At 38.5% G+C, this 19,142-nt stretch overlaps 5 protein-coding genes and 1 long non-coding RNA gene across 10 annotated transcripts in view; 2 read left to right on the top strand and 4 right to left on the bottom strand.

Annotated features, from left to right (window-relative positions):
* Positions 1-2,873: 2,873 nt before the first annotated feature.
* On the bottom strand, positions 2,874-5,989 carry ERp60 (disulfide-isomerase A3). Its single transcript, XM_046633921.2, has 5 exons — positions 5,689-5,989; positions 5,020-5,251; positions 4,706-4,914; positions 4,442-4,558; positions 2,874-4,338 (listed from the first exon to the last, which is right to left on the bottom strand). The coding sequence occupies exons 1-5, from the start codon at positions 5,829-5,831 to the stop codon at positions 3,564-3,566; spliced, it is 1,476 nt and encodes a 491-aa protein (XP_046489877.1). The 5' UTR covers positions 5,832-5,989; the 3' UTR covers positions 2,874-3,563.
* A 744-nt stretch (positions 5,990-6,733) lies between these two features.
* Positions 6,734-11,227, top strand: Hsc20 (iron-sulfur cluster co-chaperone protein HscB-like protein, mitochondrial). 2 transcript variants are annotated; one of them, XM_069137813.1, is made up of 6 exons: positions 6,734-7,270; positions 7,351-7,607; positions 7,720-9,737; positions 9,791-10,419; positions 10,797-10,892; positions 10,974-11,227. In XM_069137813.1, exons 1-3 carry the CDS (start codon positions 6,872-6,874, stop codon positions 7,847-7,849), a joined length of 786 nt encoding a protein of 261 aa, XP_068993914.1. In that variant the 5' UTR covers positions 6,734-6,871; the 3' UTR covers positions 7,850-9,737; positions 9,791-10,419; positions 10,797-10,892; positions 10,974-11,227. The 2 variants fall into 2 exon arrangements, with proteins under 2 accessions (XP_068993914.1, XP_068993913.1); XM_069137812.1 differs by having other exon boundaries at positions 7,720-10,419.
* Positions 8,662-9,576, bottom strand: Ak6 (adenylate kinase isoenzyme 6). The gene is made up of 3 exons (XM_046633923.2): positions 9,394-9,576; positions 9,166-9,317; positions 8,662-9,008 (listed from the first exon to the last, which is right to left on the bottom strand). The coding sequence occupies exons 1-3, from the start codon at positions 9,434-9,436 to the stop codon at positions 8,673-8,675; spliced, it is 531 nt and encodes a 176-aa protein (XP_046489879.1). The 5' UTR covers positions 9,437-9,576; the 3' UTR covers positions 8,662-8,672.
* On the bottom strand, positions 11,218-12,015 carry LOC124222695 (uncharacterized). The gene is made up of 2 exons (XR_006884091.2): positions 11,803-12,015; positions 11,218-11,488 (listed from the first exon to the last, which is right to left on the bottom strand). It is a non-coding gene; the product is annotated as an uncharacterized lncRNA (long non-coding RNA).
* Positions 12,016-12,110: 95 nt separating this feature from the next.
* LOC124223540 (thrombospondin type-1 domain-containing protein 4) overlaps positions 12,111-19,142 on the top strand; it is a 100,836-nt gene continuing 93,804 nt past the window's right edge. The window contains exon 1 of the mRNA XM_069137853.1: positions 12,111-13,077. Within this exon, the coding sequence (XP_068993954.1) occupies positions 13,035-13,077 (43 nt within the window). The 5' untranslated portion in view covers positions 12,111-13,034. The remainder of the gene's footprint in view (positions 13,078-19,142) is intronic.
* On the bottom strand, positions 13,587-18,162 carry LOC124223110 (moesin/ezrin/radixin homolog 1). 4 transcript variants are annotated; one of them, XM_046634815.2, is made up of 6 exons: positions 17,685-17,824; positions 16,354-16,645; positions 16,062-16,140; positions 15,399-15,578; positions 14,411-14,503; positions 13,587-14,312 (listed from the first exon to the last, which is right to left on the bottom strand). In XM_046634815.2, the coding sequence occupies exons 2-6, from the start codon at positions 16,618-16,620 to the stop codon at positions 14,215-14,217; spliced, it is 717 nt and encodes a 238-aa protein (XP_046490771.1). In that variant the 5' UTR covers positions 16,621-16,645; positions 17,685-17,824; the 3' UTR covers positions 13,587-14,214. The 4 variants fall into 4 exon arrangements, with proteins under 4 accessions (XP_046490771.1, XP_046490767.1, XP_046490770.1 ...); XM_046634811.2 differs by having other exon boundaries at positions 13,588-14,312; positions 17,700-18,162; XM_046634814.2 differs by lacking the exon at positions 15,399-15,578 and having other exon boundaries at positions 13,590-14,312; positions 17,700-18,162.

The raw sequence follows: 19,142 nt of genomic DNA, 5'->3' as shown, positions 1-19,142 counted from the left end.
TACTCAATATTTTCTATCATCACACAGCATAAATTGAATTTATTTGAAATGACTTTTGGAAAATTGATTTTTCATCGCGATCAACTACAACAATATACATGTTACATGCGATATAATATTATATAACAATACATTCTGCAATTACCTCACCGTTTAAATGTAATATAACGTCTTGCTGGATTATTATCACGCAGAACTAGAACGTGTGCATGTGCATGTAAATACGTACATCACATAGGCGAGAGTATCATATAAATTAAATCATAACTAACCGTGAAATCGTTTAAACAACAATATTGCGGTTCTATCACTGCATGCTTTTCGCACGTGATTATTCATAGTTAATGATAATAGTAATAATAGTAATAATAATGTACTCAGATAATGTAGTAGGCAAAGTGGTGTTTTTTTATTATTAGGAGGCTGTTTGTATTCTCAGTATTTCAAAAACTTTCTTTTTTTTTGTGCTTTTCGTTTTTTGATATTTTTTTTTCTTTTCTCTTTTACTTGTCGTTTTTATAATATGAGATTGACTTACTTATAACTCTGTTAATATTTGAATCTTGGTATTATCTATGACCTGGTTAATTAACTCGCCCCTTGTTGCACCTTCCCATCAGCTGGCTGCTTTTTCGATTGCTTTTCTCTCATTCGGTCAGCATCACTGTAACAATACAATTAACAATTATTCATTTAAATATCAGAAGTAACATTTAAATCAAAAAAAAAAAAAAAAAAAGAATAACAAGTCGAGCGGTACAACGATGAAAAAATATTTGGCGACAATTCAGAACTGCATCAGTAAATCATTCATATTACAAATTTTTCTCTCGAGCATGGCTTCGCAGACTTATGAAGTCTGAGAACTTGTTGTTTTGAAACTAATTTTAGAAGGATAATGGAAGAAAAATTGTACCGTTGTTTGCGTTGCTCGAGGGTTAGACCCTTGTTGCTCTCCTGTTCTGCGGCAGATTTCTTTGCAGCCTTTTTCATGTTTTTGGCCCGAGCTAAGTCTCGCTGATTCCCACCTGCGGGTCATTATTTTCAAGACATAAGTACTTAGGTGGGTAGAAAAATGCCCCGGGCTTTTTCGAAGGACTTATACAATATGTAATTTACGGAGAGCCGATGGCCGCGGGCAAATACCATCGCTACCTTCACGTTATTGATGGAAAACGAATTTTCGAACCAAACGAAAACCGGACGATAGTCATCTGTTTCACAACCGATTGCCTTCCCAGCTTTGACGGCCCGTTTCGCAAATGCTTTTTCCGATTGGGCATAACTTTCTATAGCGTATGACGTGTGTACGTGAATCATCACCTTGAAAATAAGCCGTACAAACTAAAGGTGCAACAAAAACGAATAACAACATGAAGACGGGAAAAAAGAAAACAATCTCAATAGTACAAGAAACGATGTAACGTTCAGTTGTTTTACACGCGCATGAATATGGTTTATTTATTTTTCTGACAAGGTATTTCGCGTACGCATGTTATATGCATACACGAGAACGAACGCTGATAATTTTATTAGCGATGGTATAAAATTAGAAACGATGATAATTTAATATTAGGTGTAATAGGACAATTTTTTTTTTTTTTTTTAAGAGAACATGGAACGTTAATTGATCTTGTTATGCAGCGTCGTCGAACTTCAGGTCGTACACATGAATATCGAAAATAACGAACTGGAACGTCGGTAAAAATGTATGATCGTGAGGCTTGGACAAGGCTTGTATATTCGCTTGATAATCGTTGGGAAATATCGTTGTGAATTAAGTCGTTGACTACGCTCAATGCGACAAGTTCGATTCGTAGATGACACGTTCGTTGTATGAAATGAGGACAGTGATATGGCGATGTGACGACAGAATGCGAACAGAATTGACACTGGTGAAAGAAAAAAAAAAAAAAAAAAAGTAAAAAAACACTGCAAAACAAAAGATGATGCGGAAAAAAAACCAATACTTACGAGTCATTTTTCAGCCTTGATCTCCGACTAGCAAGTACTTCGAAATTTGACACGCAAATATCTGCGACGTCTCGATCAACGAGCTCCTCTATCCAACTCTCTCGCTCGAAAATTTCTGAAGTGAATAGCGAATCAAAAATAATCCGATATAAAAGCCTTCTGCTGTTCACTGCTCCACCTGTAGTTCGAGTTCTGTTATCGTCACGATGGCGCTACTGTCGACAAGCGGATAAAACTAGTAACGCCTTTCGGCATGGAACTTAGCAACTAAATTTCAAACTTTCCCACGTAACCGACCCGTTGTTATCACGAAAACAGTCGATCATGCAGAGCTGATTTCAAGAACTGTAAATCATTGGCTCATTGTTACTCGATAGATAAAATTTTTGGGATCTGAATGAAAACTTTCATCCTGATCCACAATATCCCAATGAATTTCGAAGACCACAGTAGCATGTACACAATTAGCATGCGGTGTACAATAACGATAATACCTATGGAAGGAGTATAAGAATGTGAAGTTCCAATGATTAATGATTGCAGATCACACAGCAATCATTCGTAAATTTCATGTACGATTACGTTATGGGAACGAGAGTAAAGGTTTTATTATTCATTATAAAAATTCTATTTATTCAATCGATCGATCTATAATAATAATAATATTATCATTATCTTAATCACACATGAAATAATTTCGTATTTCCTATACGTATGCATATATTTTATTAATTGTGTGTGTGATATAAAAACAAATTTACGTTTCTGTAAAAAAAGAGAAAAACTAACTCGTAAGTAATTATTCCTACTCATTACCGCTGAACTCAGCCGAGTTCTGCGACGATGTTGGAATGATACAATATCTAGTTAAAAATTCTTTTCTCTGTGAGAAGGAACGCGAATTATTCAGTTTCCATCGGCTTTCTTTGCCATTATATAAGTTTGTATAGAGATTGCTAGTTTCTTTGTTTTTTTTTATTATTCTTAATTTTCAAAGAAGAAGATCTAACCGCACAACTGGTATTCAAACGTATAGAAATACAGAAAAATTACCAAACCTTACACGGAAAAAACGCGAGGATAATGACCACCGACACATTCAAAACAACTTTGCATATGTTGATGAGTACATGTTCCTCTGTTACAATCGTGGCATTGTTGTGAATGTTTACTGACCCTCTGCGATCTTTGATTCCTTAAAGTATCGTGCAAATGAGAAATTAAACACTTTCACGCTATCAGCAATATTTCCGCTATTCGCGCTCGCTTCAGTTTAGGTACGACGAATATGATACAACCCAATTTATACAACGCAAGTTTGAGTCATTAGCCGATAAATGTCATTATGTACGTATGTATGCATGTATGTATGACGTGTATGTATGTACACAGATCTCAAAGTATACTATGTGTACGATTATTTTTAATGTTTATATTTCAACGGATGACATTATATCGTTATCACTCTCCCAAAATAAGACTGTTGATAGAACACCACCTTGTCATACTTTACTATTTACGATTCATACCCTTTATCTCGCACGGACTTAGATACGCCTGGAACATCGTTAGTAGGGTGATAATCGAACTTAAAGTTCGTCAGCCGGAGCCTTCTTGGCCTTTCCTTTCCGGTCGTATCCTTGGAGCTCGTTAGTCGCATGTTTAGCAATGTATTTAATGAAGTCATCGAGATCCCTGCCACCCTCGTATTTGATGGGATCGTCTTTAGAGTTCTTGGGTGCCCAGAAGAGCGTTGGGAAACCTTTCACCTCGTATGGCGCGGGCACATCGTTATTTGATGCATCGAATTTCACAATTTCAACATCCTCATTGGCCAACTTGTCTCCCAATTCGTCGTAAATTGGAGCGAGTTTCTTGCAGTGGCCGCACCAGGGTGCGTAGAACTCAATTAGCGTATCCTTGTCATTGTTGGTTACAATCTCGTCGAAGTTTTTGGCTACCGCAATCTTTACGTTTCCGCTATTGTCCTCGGGGATTGGCTCGGACTTTAGATAAGGCTCGAGAACTCCGCCTTCGAAGTCCTTCAAGAAAGCCTCAAAGTTTTCGACGGAGAATTCGTCAGTCATTACGAATTTCTGGTTCTTTGCATCGCGCGCCAATACGGTCGGCTTGTCACCCTTGGTGAAACTGATTCCATAGTCATTGAGCTCGTGTTGGAAATCGTCCTTCGATGAAATCGCAAAGTTTAGACTTGGGAAATCCTTTGCAACCTTCAGTATCCTGTTACGCCAGTAGTTTGTTCCCTTTACGTTCTTCACATAGTCGACGTTGTAGTACGCAACTACCAACGGGTTCTTGAAGTCTGCTGCGTTGTCTCGTGTTCTCACGCCAACAATGCCAAAGCTGGAAAAGTGATGTTCACGATAAGTTATCATGATTTAGTACCTTATAATTGTCAATATAACAGATTCTATAAAAACCAATGAAATCAGTGGAGAATACTTACTAGTTCTTGGTGATAAAGTCATTCACGTCGGCAATTGAATCGCCACCTTCGTAGGTCACGCTGCTTGGCTCAAATTTGCTGTGCAAAATTTTTGGACGGTAGAGGACAATGTTATTTCTGAAAAATAGAATTGGTATAGTTAAGATTTCAGCTGAAACAGAGAAGTTCGTGATAATCGGCACGTATATTTTAGTGTGAAGACTTTTGTTAGTTGGTAAGCAAATTGATATTGAGTTTTCTGAAAAATGACGCAGTTACACTTACTTCAATCCTTCCTTTTCAAGTAGTGCGTTGGCACTTGTATGCGCGAACCTGACCTTCTCCCTCAGTTTCTTAGCAACAGTATGGAAGGCGGCTGACAAGGGTGAATCGTCCTTCTCAAAGTAACCGATCACTCCAACCTCGTCAGAATCCAAGAAGCCCTTCTGGCAGTCTTCGCCAGTCAATTCCTTGGAGGCAGGTCCAACTTGAGCCTACAAGACGACACAAAAACAGTGTAAAAGGAGGCTCAAAAATTTCAGGAATCAAATAAATATATTATTTGCATACCTTATTGTGGTTATTTTATTTAGTCATACCTTCATGTGCTTTGCGATACCAGGAGCTTCTCTTGGGCCGTTGTAATCGCCGACCATTTCATTTTTGGAAAATACCTTCAGCGTCGGATATCCGCTGACCGAGTATTTGTTGCAGGTGGTTTTACCCGCCTCTGTGCAGTCAACCTTGGCCAAAGTGATCGGCGGATCATTACCTTTGAGAAGTTCCGCCGCTTTGGCATATTCGGGCTTGAGGCGTTTGCAATGTCCGCACCTGTACGAATGCGAGAAATATGAACCATAATACATAATAAACTTAGAATAAAGCGAGACATAGAGATTCGTTGTGGCGAAGTTCAATATTAGATAACGGCATTCTGCACACAAAGAAGCAACGATTTGATGCGAGATAAGGAGGTTACGTGATTCTGAGAGAATACATCTCGACTTGAGAGTATATGTGCGTATGTATAAAATATTGTTGTCAACGCTACTAACTAAGATTGGTGAATAATCATCGTCACATATGTCCCGAAAACAGCGGCGAGTCCGTCTGACGTTTAACGTCACGTTCGAAAGGAGATAAGCGGTCTTTTCGACCGGGTGCCGGTGCTTCGGTAACTTATAGGGCGGCTAGCGACTGTTCGAGATTTTCCGAATCCAAAGCCACGGAATAAAAAGTGAGGTAAATAACAAGCTTCGAATGCTTACCAAGGCGCGTAGAACATGACGAGTGAATTCTCATGGCGTTCCAACTCGTGGGAGAAATCGTCGTCCGTCAATTCGAGGACGTCCTCTTCGGCGGCGAAAGCGCCGAGAGCCAGAGACAGCAGGATTAAACTTCTGAACAGCATTTCGCGAGCTTGTCGACCCTCCGCTGGCGAAAATTGTCCTTCTGAAGTACAACGCTCGGGAATCGGAAGCAATCGGAAGACTAACGACTGACTGGAATCAACGACTGATAGACGGAACTGAAGGGAGAGGACGACGTGGCTCGCGTGGAGGCCGCTCAGAGCGAGGTACGACCTGCGCGTTGTCGCGAGCTGATTGGACGAATTTGAAAACACGCCGCCGGATCGCCCGCAATGGAAGCGCAGGAGGTGCTCGGAGTTTTCTTTTCTTATTCCCCGTTCATCGCTTCTCCCTCCCTTCTTCGTACTCATTCATCGGCAAATTACGTTTATTCGTTGTCAGCGCTTTCAGCATTTTTCGGCGGAATGCCAGACAAGTCTAGGTCCTCGTTTCTGAAATCGTAGATTAGGTTTGAACAATCGTTTGTCAGCTGTTAAGGCTTCTCTCTGGCTGTTATACGATTCATCGAACCGAAATCTATCCCGAAGATTTTCTTTTTTCTCGGAGTTTTCATTATTTAAATATCTTTCAAACAACATCGGTTCACTGGCTCACACGTAAATATAAAAGCGAACTCTCGTCAATCATGAGGCTGAAGTTCGTAATGTTTACGTAGCAAAATGTTGGGGAGAAAAATTACTATTTTGCAAATTTATACAGTGACTTTGAGATAGTTAATATGGGTAAGCTTTCAAAATATCAATACATTTTGCCCTGTTGTGATTTACTGAATTTTATACATTCCTGCAACTGCGAAACAACGATTTTCCAAAATGTTATTCATTACGATAATGTTACTAACTTCAACCTAATCGTCAATCAGCTACCGGCGATTCAAGTTCGACAAACAAATCAAAAGGATCTGATTCAATTTTACAAGTGAAACTGACCAATCGCATCGTCTCGTGTTTAGAATTCAATATGGCCGCCACTGTTCAGCGTAATGTCTTCTTTCCTTCCTCGCGTACTGCCGCATTGTAGTTTCGATGGTATTGTCAATCAGAAAAAATTCAGAATAACAAGAAAATTCTAATTCCGAGCTATGACTAGCCGTTCTTTAACGAACGGCATGAGGCTGCGATCCATTTGCCGTTGCCTTGCGACAAGAGGTTATGTCGGCGTATGTAATCGCCCGGATTTATGTACGAACGACAAATCGGGGCGTACAAATTTCGCAATTGCTAGTATTAGCGATGCGTCTCGTTGCTGCAGGAATTATTCGAGCGACTTACCCTCTAAATGTTGGAACTGCGACTTCCAGTACAAGTCAGATTTATTTTGCTCCAAGTGCAGGGCGCTACAGGAGCCGCCCGAGAATCTGAATTATTTTCAAATAATCGGCGTCAAACGGGATTACGACCTGAAGAGTGACGAAATCCATAAAAAGTACAGAGAATTACAACACTATTTGCATCCTGACAGGTTTAGCAATAGCACAGAGGTGATCGAGTGCTTTCACCGAATTTTCTGTTTTATTTCATCTTTACTGAGAAAACTGACCCATCTTTTCAATCCTCGCAGAAAGAGAAGGAATTATCGGAGAACCTATCGTCGCTTGTCAACAAGGCCTATAGTACGCTCTCACACCCTCTGAGCAGGGGTCTGTATATGTTGGCATTGGAGAAGTTGGAAATACCTGAGGGGACGACTACTTTAGATCCTGAATTTTTGATGACGGTGATGGAAAAAAACGAGGAGATCGAAGCGGCCACTGACAATGCTGAGAAAGTGATGAAATTGATCATGGAAAATAGGGAAATATTAGCGGATTACACCAGGTAATTTTGCACTTTGTTTGACAAGGATTATAAACGTATGGTTAAGGATTTCCTTCCGATCTTATTCAACACTTTTCATACTTCATTATTACTGCTTTTCTAATTTTTACAGACAAGTGTCAATCGCTTTTCGAGAGAAAAACATTGAGCTGGCTAAAAAACTTCTTGTCAAAATGAAGTACTATGCCAGTATGGAAGCAAGATTGAAAAATCTGAAAGAAAATCTAGGCATTGTTGAGTAGAATGACTATTGGAGCTAGACTATAAAGCATCTCGAAGCTAGAGGAACATAAATAGCAGAAAGCTTCTGTTCTGCATTCGTAATTAGTATTTCTCGGTTGATCGGTAATCTTGTTTACCTTATTTTACATTTCACAGACGGTTTCCCCTGTTCAAAGTCATCTCATAATTACGTAACACATAAGCTACACTTTCCTAACAATATTTTATCATTCCTAGACGTTCCTTTATAGACTTCCCTCAGATTGTCACTACAAAGCTCCACCAATATTCAATTTGTAAGCATGTCTTACAAGAATCAGACTGCACATCACTTAATTTATAGCTTCTGAGACTTTCGCTTCGACATCCTCGAAGCTATTTACTGAAGATTTAAATTCGAATGTATAGATAACGTGTACAAAAGTTGAAAAAGTCTTCTTCAGGGGCAGAGGATTCTGAAGATTGTAAATAAAATTATAGAATAGTCTTGGATGGATGCAATATGTAGTAATGATTCTCATCTTTCAATTAGACTTTATTTAATTTGAGTCTAGACTTGCAAGAAACTTTAGCAAGAATCAAAGCTGTAACACATTGACTCAATGCTTTGGGTTTAATAGGGTCAACTTCATTGCATGAAAGGTGATATATCGTTAGTAACCGTGTAAGTTTAGATGTGTATATAGCATCTTGCTGAAGTAGAAAAATTGTGATCAGAGCCAAGGATCTCTGATGATTGTAAATAAAATTATAGGATACTATTTGCTAGTTACATCATTGCGATAGTCTCAACAACTAGTACCTTGGGGGAAAACAATTTTTATGTTAAACAAAAATTTCGATTTATTTATTGTCAATTTTCCACTGCTCAAGCCACTGGCATATCCTGTTGACATTTTGCTCCATTTCTTCAGGTGTGTTGCTCTGCAATTCGTGAACTATTTCATCCCTATATGAGGCCTTGGCTTCCTCCAATATCGTCTGAAATATCTCGCAATCAATGTTGTCTTCGAGTTTCTTACCAGTGTAACCCCTCGCCACCAATCTGTCGTATAATATAGTGTTGTCTGCTCGCAGCACGAATACAATATCGAACCAACGTTCTGGGAAGAATTCTGCACCGTGGTAATCCACGATTTTTCCACCCTCCTGCATCGCCGGTTCCATGCCATCCAAGAGCTGCTTGCAAACCCGAAGAAAATACACAAATGTGTTGAAATTTTTCGTTCGAGATGAAAATTGGAAGAGAAAATTAAAGGCGAGGTGAAGTCTAGAGACAAATTCTCCAGAAAAACAGAACTTCAAACAAATGGAGTCCAAAGGGATTCGAAAATACCTTATCCTCGTCTAAAACAGGGCATCGATAAACCTCGTCGTACTCCTCCAGGCATTTGTTTTCAATAGCTAACTTGCTCACTTCTAGCCACGTTAAGCCTGATCTTTCCGCGAGCAGACGACACATTGTGCTTTTCCCGACACCCGGCGTTCCTGTAGTGAAAAATTCATGACATAAACAGAAATCTAAAAACAAGAGATTATGAGCTTCGACATTAGCCGGAATTACCTGTGATCAATATATTCGGACCTGGGCGATTTGAACCGTTCATTTTGTCCCTAAATTGATCAATTTTACCACGTGGAAATAGTTTCCTCACCCCTGTTGGACGCTCACGCTGAATCAAATTGTCGCATGTCCCTTAACCTGTCAGACACGCGTGTCGGCGATCAGCTGTGCTCGGTTTTTTCCAGCTATTAGCGTGACGTGATTGGTCAAAAACTATCATATAAGAAGATATGGGTGTGCTTCTGCGCAGCTATCGTAAAGAACAATTGCGTGCCCCGACCATATGACGGCCATCCTGGATTTTCAACCGATCCTATTCAAGATCATTTAGCGCACAATTTAAAGTAAATATCAGTGGCAAATCTCCAACATGGTATATAGCGGCGTATATTTTCAGGATGGCTTCGATACGGTCAGCGCAGAACGAGACGAAAATGCGCCCGCCGGAAAAACACTCCTAATCTTTTCGCATGATGGGTCAAACATTTCTTGGATTTTGGTGGGGATTTTTGCAAGGGAGGAAAGTTATGCCCTCTAATCCCTCTAATCGGTGTTCCAAGCAGCTTAGGAAAGAATTCGTTATTTCCCGCGAGATTAGATTGAAATCGGCGTCGGTGGCTGAAGAGCATAAAAGAGGTTAGAATGCGGATATGAGTCCGTTCTCGAATCTTCGTCTACAAATTCTTTTGTGCACAGTAGTTGGCTTGCACGTTGCCGCGTTTTTTGTCGGGCCGATTTTCTCTCCGAAAAAGAGTAGCAAGGAAGATTCGAGGCTCAGAGTGCAGCCGGACTATTTGAACCTAGCAGAAGACAGAGAGCTAGAAACGCAACATGCGGTGCGTGAGGATCAAGTCAGCTGATCGTCATGAGGATTAGGAAGCGTAGAACTATTCTCAGGGGTGAGATATTCCTCGTTATTGTACTGGGAACTCTTGGCGGTTTCTACACCTATAATTCTTTGCTTCGTAAAACACTCGGGCAGAACAAGGAGCCAAAAACCACACCGGACGCGACTGCTGAAACATAGTAAGTTTCGTCGTAACTAACCGAACTTAACCTAATCCAGTTACCTGAAAGATTCTCGAGTTATTGGGTTATACTCTTATTTCCTAAAATTGAACATGAAGATATGAAGAAAATTACTATTCCTCATCTTTAAGAAATATGAAGTGGAGATTTTTCCATGTCTTTTTGTGTCGGTAAACTTTATACAAAAACATAGTAAGTATGTATCAACAAAAATTTTCATTCGGTTATACCATTGGGATACGAATCAATAAAGATACAGTATATTTGGGAAAAATTTCCAACTCTCAAAATATTCCTGAATTTTTAACAGGGTTGAAAGTTATCTTTACCAATGCCATTTATCGATTTTACACGAGTTTTACACTCATTTTTAGAAACATGTTGGAGCGGTATAAAAAGTTTGTCAGCGGACCAACAGGCTTGTTGGCAGCTGGAGTAGGTCTAATGACTGGTGTAATACTGGGATGGAAGTAAGTGAAGTTTAATGGTATTATTTAATTTGATTTTATTCAGTAATCAATCTCATTTTTAATCATAAATTATTTCTCAAGGTGGGGCATTTCACCGATTTTAAGGAAACGGAAACGAGACCAAGCCGAAGAATTTGCTGAATATATATTTCAAGAGCGTTTAAAGAAGAGTGGAGAAAATGTACAGCAATGAATATTTACAATCCAAATAGAATGTATAAATTTAAATACCACCTTCTGAGGTCTCAATTCGTCATATGCTGTGTTGGGAGAAGCAATGGTGTTAGGTGTATACTTGAGTAAATAAATAAATAAATCACAGAAATAGGATCTTACATAGTTTTATCTTAACATTTGTCACAATTATTCTATGTACCTGGCAAATTACATTGTTTAAACTTTCTCAGTAATCGTTCTAACGCGAAAACGCTGATCGACTAGTAGTAATATTGTTTCGTTTATACATGCAACTGTTCCGTTACTCTTCGCGGTATTTTAAATTCCAAACTGGCACGAATTGGAGAACTTCTTTCCATTCAGTAAAGTATAGAACACCTAGACCTGAAGCGGCACCAAAGGTCATCAACGTAGGTACCCTGGAACACAACGATGCGAGAATATTGAGATCCACAATTGTTGCTGAAGTGACATTCTTCACAGGTCCAATGATGTCAATGGGAATGAAGTTAGGTTAGGATCGAATTTGTCGAGTTACATAATACGGCTTACGTAAATATTTTACCAGAAACTTGAGACAATTGTTATTTCTTTTGATTACCAGAGATTAATCCGGCTGAAGAAAAAAATAATACCGATTCTCGAAACGACAATTGCTCAATAATTTATGAACAAAAAAAAAAACTAGATACGATTGCAACTTCTTTTTTGATCGGAATTTTCTGTTCCTCACCATCTGCTTAGTTGTTCAACGTGTTTTCTGCCGAACATTTTCAACGGTCCAACAGGCATTTTGGCTAATCGTTTATAAAAATAGGCAGCCCACTTTCGTCAAACTTCAACCGAAGGACCAAATAACTTTAGTCACTTGGGGTTAGCAGACAGTCCGATTGATGTTCAATACCACATACCCGTGTTCCTAAACTACAGTTGTTATAGTTCTATAGTTGAGGCACCAGATAGCGCAACGCAACCAAGAGCGGCACTTTCTGCGGCGCAAAACCAAAAAGGCGGCAGACAGAGTTTGTCACTACGCTACGATCGAGTACGAACGTTTGTCATGTTGTACCGTTCGCTATATAACGATAAAGTGCATTTATTCTTGTTCTAATCAACGTGCATTGATTTTAATATACCGCAACAGTAGAATATGACAGTGGAAAAATTTCAGTGGTGGTAGAAAAAGAGAAAAGCAGCCGAGCTACTCAACGGCGGCGATGTTCACTCGCCTTACGGATTTCGCCGGACTCATTTCCCCGTAAAATTGAACACCAATGTCGTGAAAGAGCTCTGTAGAGTATATTTACTTAAGGTAATAACTATATATTTGTGTTTACCTCAAATCTAAGAACAGATCGTATTATGGTATTTAAATTTCAGACGCGTGAATGTCTCTTCGCTTGCCTATCGCAGTTTAAACTTTAGAAAATATAGCGAAATGCTGACAAGTTAATGAACGTTAAAACTTGTGTGAAGTGCAGAATCCACAGCGATTTATCGGGTATTACTGTAATAAATCGCCGCAACGGATAAAAACTTACCTGATTACTGCTTAAGCACACGATTGAGACCAAACGGGCGGTGTGAAGTGTGTTTGTATGTGGTGAACAATGATCAACGCAATCAGTTGTTTACGTTCTTGTTCATCCGGATTGTTGCGTTTAGTGATTACCGCGGTGAATACGTTGGTTAGTACGAATAAAAGTGGATTTGTAACGTTTTCTCTGACGTATTGTGCACAATGAGTAACAAAGGTACGAACACGCGATCTGTAATTTACGTATATTTCTTTCTTTCTCCCGTGACAAGTCGAGTTCTAACATGTTTTCTTCATTATTTTAAAATTGAAACGGACTAAATGTCATTTGTGTGTATACAACGAAAGTGCGTGATTAAATTACAGTGAAGTTTTACGATCTGACAAAACGCCGGCGATTGAAACGACGCGTCTTATTGTTGATCACGATGATTAGTCAACTTGATGCAACTGCAGATGCAGAAAAGCAAGGTGTGTTGATATTTTGCAGGCGTTCAGCAATGAGTAAGTCCCTCATCACACATACATAAGTATTATTACGCCTTTTGATGAACAAAGCACCATATTTCTGCAAAAGTCGTTTTCATTGTTTCCTCATATAAGCAACTAGGCATTTACTGAAAAGAAACAAAAATATCTGCTACCTGTTCTTAACGAAATTTGCCTTCAACAAAAGAATGTTCATTTCTTTTCTTTAACTGATGAGTTTAGAATAATGAATTTCCGTTAAATGAATGTTACTTTAGTAATGTGAAGTTTTGGTACTTGTTTCGAAATACAAAATTTCTACAATTAGTAGCTTGAGAATCCTCAAGTTCACAACAACTCTTAACAAAATATACAAACGGTATATGGAAACTTTTCATTTTTATAAATTCCAGTCAGTTTTTTCAAATTACCTTGTAGATCCTCTTCGTCATCTAGAAACTCACTATAATTCATACGGTGAAATATGAAAAAAAAAGAACACCAGTTTTTTTTTAGCAATTAAACATTTATAATGTATAACTCGATTATATACAAAACTCTGGACAACTGAACACTGAATTTGTCATAAAATACACGCCATCTTCATAGTTAATATACTTATATGTGTATCAATACTTTGCAGTAAAACGGTCGCAAGTTACTGAATACCTTACTTATACTTTACAGTGAAAAATAACATTTAAATCCGTGCCAACAGTTGTCGGATTTGTAAAGTAACGAGTAAAAGTGATTCCGATTTCTCTGGAAATCCGAGACCTGCTCTTCTCGCGCAATCATTGACTAATAGAGATAAAACTAGGGTCATTTTCGGAGACTTACTTTGCTTAGTAATAACTATTACCCGACTACAGCATGTCGAGTTAAATACTTACATATGTAGTTAAATTGATATGAGATTAGAGGTTCCAGATGTTGTTTATGCATTGAAGTAGCACATGGCTGGAACATTAAGATCTGCCGGCTATCATTTTAAATTTGAGTCGACTTGGCGCTTACAATCAGATTCCCCCTTAGTAAGCTTAATCGTTATTCGTGTAGGTATGTATCGTACGATGTGTTTTTATTACCAATTACCATTCGATGGACTATTCTGACCTAATTTATTCTTCTCGTTCTAATTTAATTTCCTGCCTGATCCGCGTCCAATTTCGATCCTTGATTCTTAAGGTTGTCTTCATCTGCTGCCTCTCCCCCATCAATATTTTCGTCAATTTGATCTTGTTAAAAAATATTTTCAATTAAAAACTTGAGATCGATGGACGACAATTGAAGAGATGGATAATCCATATAGTTCCGAATGATTATTTTTACTTACCATCTATGCGATCGTTGCCAGCATCTATACCGTTCTGTGCATCTTGATTACCGCCGTTCTGCGTTTCGTTGCTCAAAATTGGAGTTTCTGGTGCTGGAAATCATTCAGTTATACAATTCTACTAATCTATAATGAAACACGAAAGGTGCTGGTTTTTCTTAGTCCAAATTTTAATTGCATCTATATGTATGTACATATTTTCACATGTACGTAAGCATTTGATTTTGATTTTTCTCCTGTGGTTTATTATTTTTTTTTTTTTTTACTTTATTGTTTTATTCGACGTTGTATTTTTAAAAAAACTAAAGTCCTGGTCTTATTACAGCAGCTTATTGGGCCAGTTTATTATCTTCGTACTAATCAAACTGCACCAGTATCTACGAAAAATCAAAATACGTTTAGTGTTTGTGATTTACGTGTCAACGATTCGGTACTGAAGCAACACAGAGAATGTTGAAAAAATTAGAAAGTTTTGGTGCATCAAATCTACTGCTACACTGCTACGCTCATGCACCAATGATTCGTTGTTGTTAAGTCTCATTTTAAAATGATCGGGATATTGTAAAAAATCAAGCATACGATGATAACTTTGAAAAACGTGACAAGGAAGAAAAGAAAATCATCATCGCATTACAAACCGAGGTGAAATTTTTCTCTGCATAAGGCTGTGCAATATTTTTATCCAGGCTTACAGAAACTTTGAGAATAATTTAAAAAAAAAAACAGAAAGTCGGCTTGAATAAAATTAAAAATCTATTTCAATAAAACGACGTTAGACTGAAAAAAACATCACCGAAGAATGCAGTTTGGCGAAAAGAAAAGTGAAAAGCGTTATTTGCTGAAAGAAAAGCAAAAGCAGAAATCGTTTGATCTTTATGCAATTTTCATCTCGGTGAAGAAACAGGGCGATCACGGTTGAAAGATTTTATTTCAATGTTATTGAATCTGGCGTCGGGTGGCTAGTATTCTTCCTCGCATCAGATTATACCTTTGATCATCGTGACCGAAAGTCGAGGGAGTTGCCGCACGGCACCCGGCGGATCTCGAGGAAGAATCGGAATGCCGTGGTACAAAAGACCTTGCTGACCCGGGTTCGATACCTTCACTGCGCCCTCGGGAACTGGTCCCAAGTTTGGTTTACTTGGTGATACAACCCTTGGCGGCGATACTAATAAGTAAGGCAGATTCCGTGTAAAAACTTGAAATTACTGTCCGGCTAACGAGCGATGCGATGATATCTTGCCCCCCCCCCCCAACCAACCAACCAAATGTTTTTTACACAATCGAAGTTCTGTCTCGCACCAAGAGCTACGTCTGTTTGGAGAAGTTGGAAAGATGGTTGAATGATGAACGGGAATCAATTAGCGATCAATGCAGTATCTACTAGAGTTCGTTAATTTTTTTATTTGCAAAATTTCTTTCCACTCTTGTTTAAATTTCATGCAAAAAGCCAATAGCAAAACGACATGCGGTTTTTCACCCACTTTGCTAATCAAACGACACGTCGCAACTCAATAGGCAACACCATAATTTAGTAAAAAAAATTATTCACAAGCCAATGTGACGCTGGACAAGTTGAACGAACCAAAAATAAAAAGAAAAACAACAAAACACTTGTCAAAACTTGGCGATTCTCACGCGCTGAACTTACCTTGCGACACAGGACTGGACGGCTTACTGTTTCCTGGTGAATTTACGGTCAGTTTTAACTCACTCAACTGATCCCGGGCCTAAAACGAACGATATTTGGACATCTGTTGTTGATTCTTATTCGTTTAAAAAAAATATTCCACAGAATGCGTATTTTTCCAAATGATTTGGCAGATAGTAAAAAGTCGAGATAAACTTAATAACAACATTCGGCGTTTGAACGGCGTTGGGTTGACCGATTTGATTGTAACATGCGACAAGCCGCTATAATATTTTTACACGCATCAACTTACTTCTTCCAATTCGCTTTGCAGTCTCTTAATATCGTCTTTCTTTTCATCAACCTCTTTCGTCAACGCGTCCTTCTCTACTCTGAGAGAATCCAAAGTGGCTTTTTGTGTGATATCCACTTGTTTCTGAGATTCAAGCTCCGTCTTGCACATCATCTCACTGTCTTCTTGCTTCTTTTGCAAAACTTTCTCTTGCTCGATTTGGACGTGGAGCGACGCTACCATCTCGTCGCATCTCTTGTATCGCTGCTCCAGAGAATTTCGCAGCATTGTGCATTGATTTCTGTCCTCCTCGCTGAAAATCATCACACACGAGCGATTAAAACTTACTTTTTTTTTTATTCCATTAATCCTTATACTTAGATACATGGTTTCAAGTTTTGGGTAAAGTATTATTGTTGCGATCAGAAATATGTTATTGATTCTAGCGACCAGCCGTAGTGAAAAGAATTGGCATGTATGTTGACATAAATTCGCGAGGTTGACGTTGATCGTCAAGTTGAAACGACGGTTGACTTTTGGAATTAAAACGCTATATTCGCAATTTTAGAGTCGTCTAAACAAAGCGCGACTTGTCTCTTTCAATGTCAATTGAAATTTGTAAAATTGTGATTTTTTTTCCTACGTTTCGTTACGAAAACCTTATTAATTTCAATCTAGTTTGAATTTGAGTTTTTGTAACACCGTGTTTTTAGATGTGGTACTCGAAAAAATTTCAATTGTTTTCATTAGTATACAATACAACTTGAATTAATCATACAAAAAATTGGTGAAATGTTTTTGAAACGCGTAATTGCGGGAGTTTTAGTGACGTCACTTATCACTAGCCAATGAGAAGAGACGGCGGAATGCGGGACTATTTTTCATCGCCGTTTTTATTTTCGAAGCAAGGGGTTGGGACAAGGTATTCAAACTTGTAAAAAAAACAAAGAAAGAAAAAAAGAAACGACAACGGAAACACGAACAACGCGTTCGAGATCTGAGTGGGAAAGTCAAGTATTACTTAACGGAATTTACAATTTATGCAACGTATAAATAAATATTCTCGCAAAGATAACGTGCTGGAAATAAGTTATCCGACCGCAAGTCCAATATCTGCCAATGCGTATGAAATTTAATTCCTTTGTTACAGCGATTTTTTTTTTTTGCAAATTCGCGTAAAAATAATTTCTCCTTTTACACTATCGCCGGTAATAGCTAATACGTGGCACGAAATGTGGCAGTGAAGAGAGAAAAAAAAAAAACTACTTAAAAAACGTTACCGATGTACGTGCATACATCACAGGATGTGTCGATAAGTTATAATCGCGATACCTTATCAGCGCTTTACGCACATTCATAAAACCGACCTGGTTTTCAATTGGAGAATAAGGTCGTCGATCTGTCGAAGAAGTTCCGCATTTTCCGTCGAAAGCGTCCACCAGTTACATACGAGTAAAAAACACGCGAGGACCAAACCGCCCACCAAAAGTGGAGGGCACCGACCACCACCAACCCTCATACCGTCGAATCCCATCGTTCGATTATTTTCCCTGATTAATTAAATTCACCCCTGATTAATCCGGGAATAGTTATCTGCGATCTGGTTGGACGGTAAACGGCATCGACGCTGAGACGGTGATTTTTTTCGAGACACTTAAAGCTCCTCCGCCCTAACCTACAGTTATAACTGATTTGCTCGTTCTTTAGGCCTTTTGTTTGATCAGCTTTTCGCCACGTCTAACCTCTGCGGTTTTATACGTCAAACTGTTGTGGCTCTTACACTCGTGAAATAAGCACCACGAATTACCCGGGTCAATGTAGACGACGTAAACTCAACGCCAATCCTAACCTTACTTTTTTATAACGCCAATGGTAAGAAGGCGACGGCTCCCCTCCTTACCGGTTAAAGGTAAGACTCTTTCTAATCGGTTGGAGTTCTACTCGCGTTATATGCTCTTTGCACGCCTTGTTTTGTTTTATATTATCCCGTGAATCGTAGGTTATCAATAATTGGGATTTCTGGAATAGATGAGGACAGTTGTGATCTTATATCTAGTAAGAAACTATGTTTAGTTACACACGGACGAGTCTGTTGGTAAGGACGGAACTCTTACAAGTAAGAAACTTCTATGCGACAATATTAATTTGTTGGGGATCCTAATTCTCATCATTGATCAAATCTCTATATTCGATCAAAACAATCGAATATGACGGGAAAAATTCATTATCTTTGCTTCCAATTTATGTATACGAAAAACTCTTGCCTCGGTTACCGACGATCATTTTATCTTGAGAGTTGAACTCTGACTTTCGGCATATTTACCGTTTTACGGTACATTCTCTTTTTTTTTATCGTTGACAGAGAGGCTTATAGTTTTGTATACACGTGGCATTCGGTTCAATTGTGTTTTGATTTGCAATTTTACACGTTGCCAGCAAGATTTGGAAACAACGACAAGTCGGTATTAATTAAATCATTGCCGGCAAGTTGTTGAAAAAATTATTATTACGCTAACAAAGGAGATTAATTGAAAAGTTACAGCTTTCATTAATCAATAACTGTTATAAATTTTTCAACAGCTGTAATTGTGAGTAGCGAAAATCTATACGTATAACAGATTTCACTGGAAATTTAAAATTTCTCGAATTAAAAATTCTCAAACACTCGTGTTATACCTTTGAATGTATTTTTTTTTTATCATAAACACAGAAAGACGTCTACTTTCAAAGAGAGCTCAATTAATCGCGATTGAATCGACGCGCACGCATATAGCGCTAAATAATTCATTATAAAAATCTCCCATCGATGT

The sequence above is a fragment of the Neodiprion pinetum genome, chromosome 7 (assembly GCF_021155775.2).
Source record: "Neodiprion pinetum isolate iyNeoPine1 chromosome 7, iyNeoPine1.2, whole genome shotgun sequence".
Classification (NCBI taxonomy): domain Eukaryota; kingdom Metazoa; phylum Arthropoda; class Insecta; order Hymenoptera; family Diprionidae; genus Neodiprion; species Neodiprion pinetum.
This window is presented reverse-complemented; position numbering and strand designations above follow the sequence as displayed.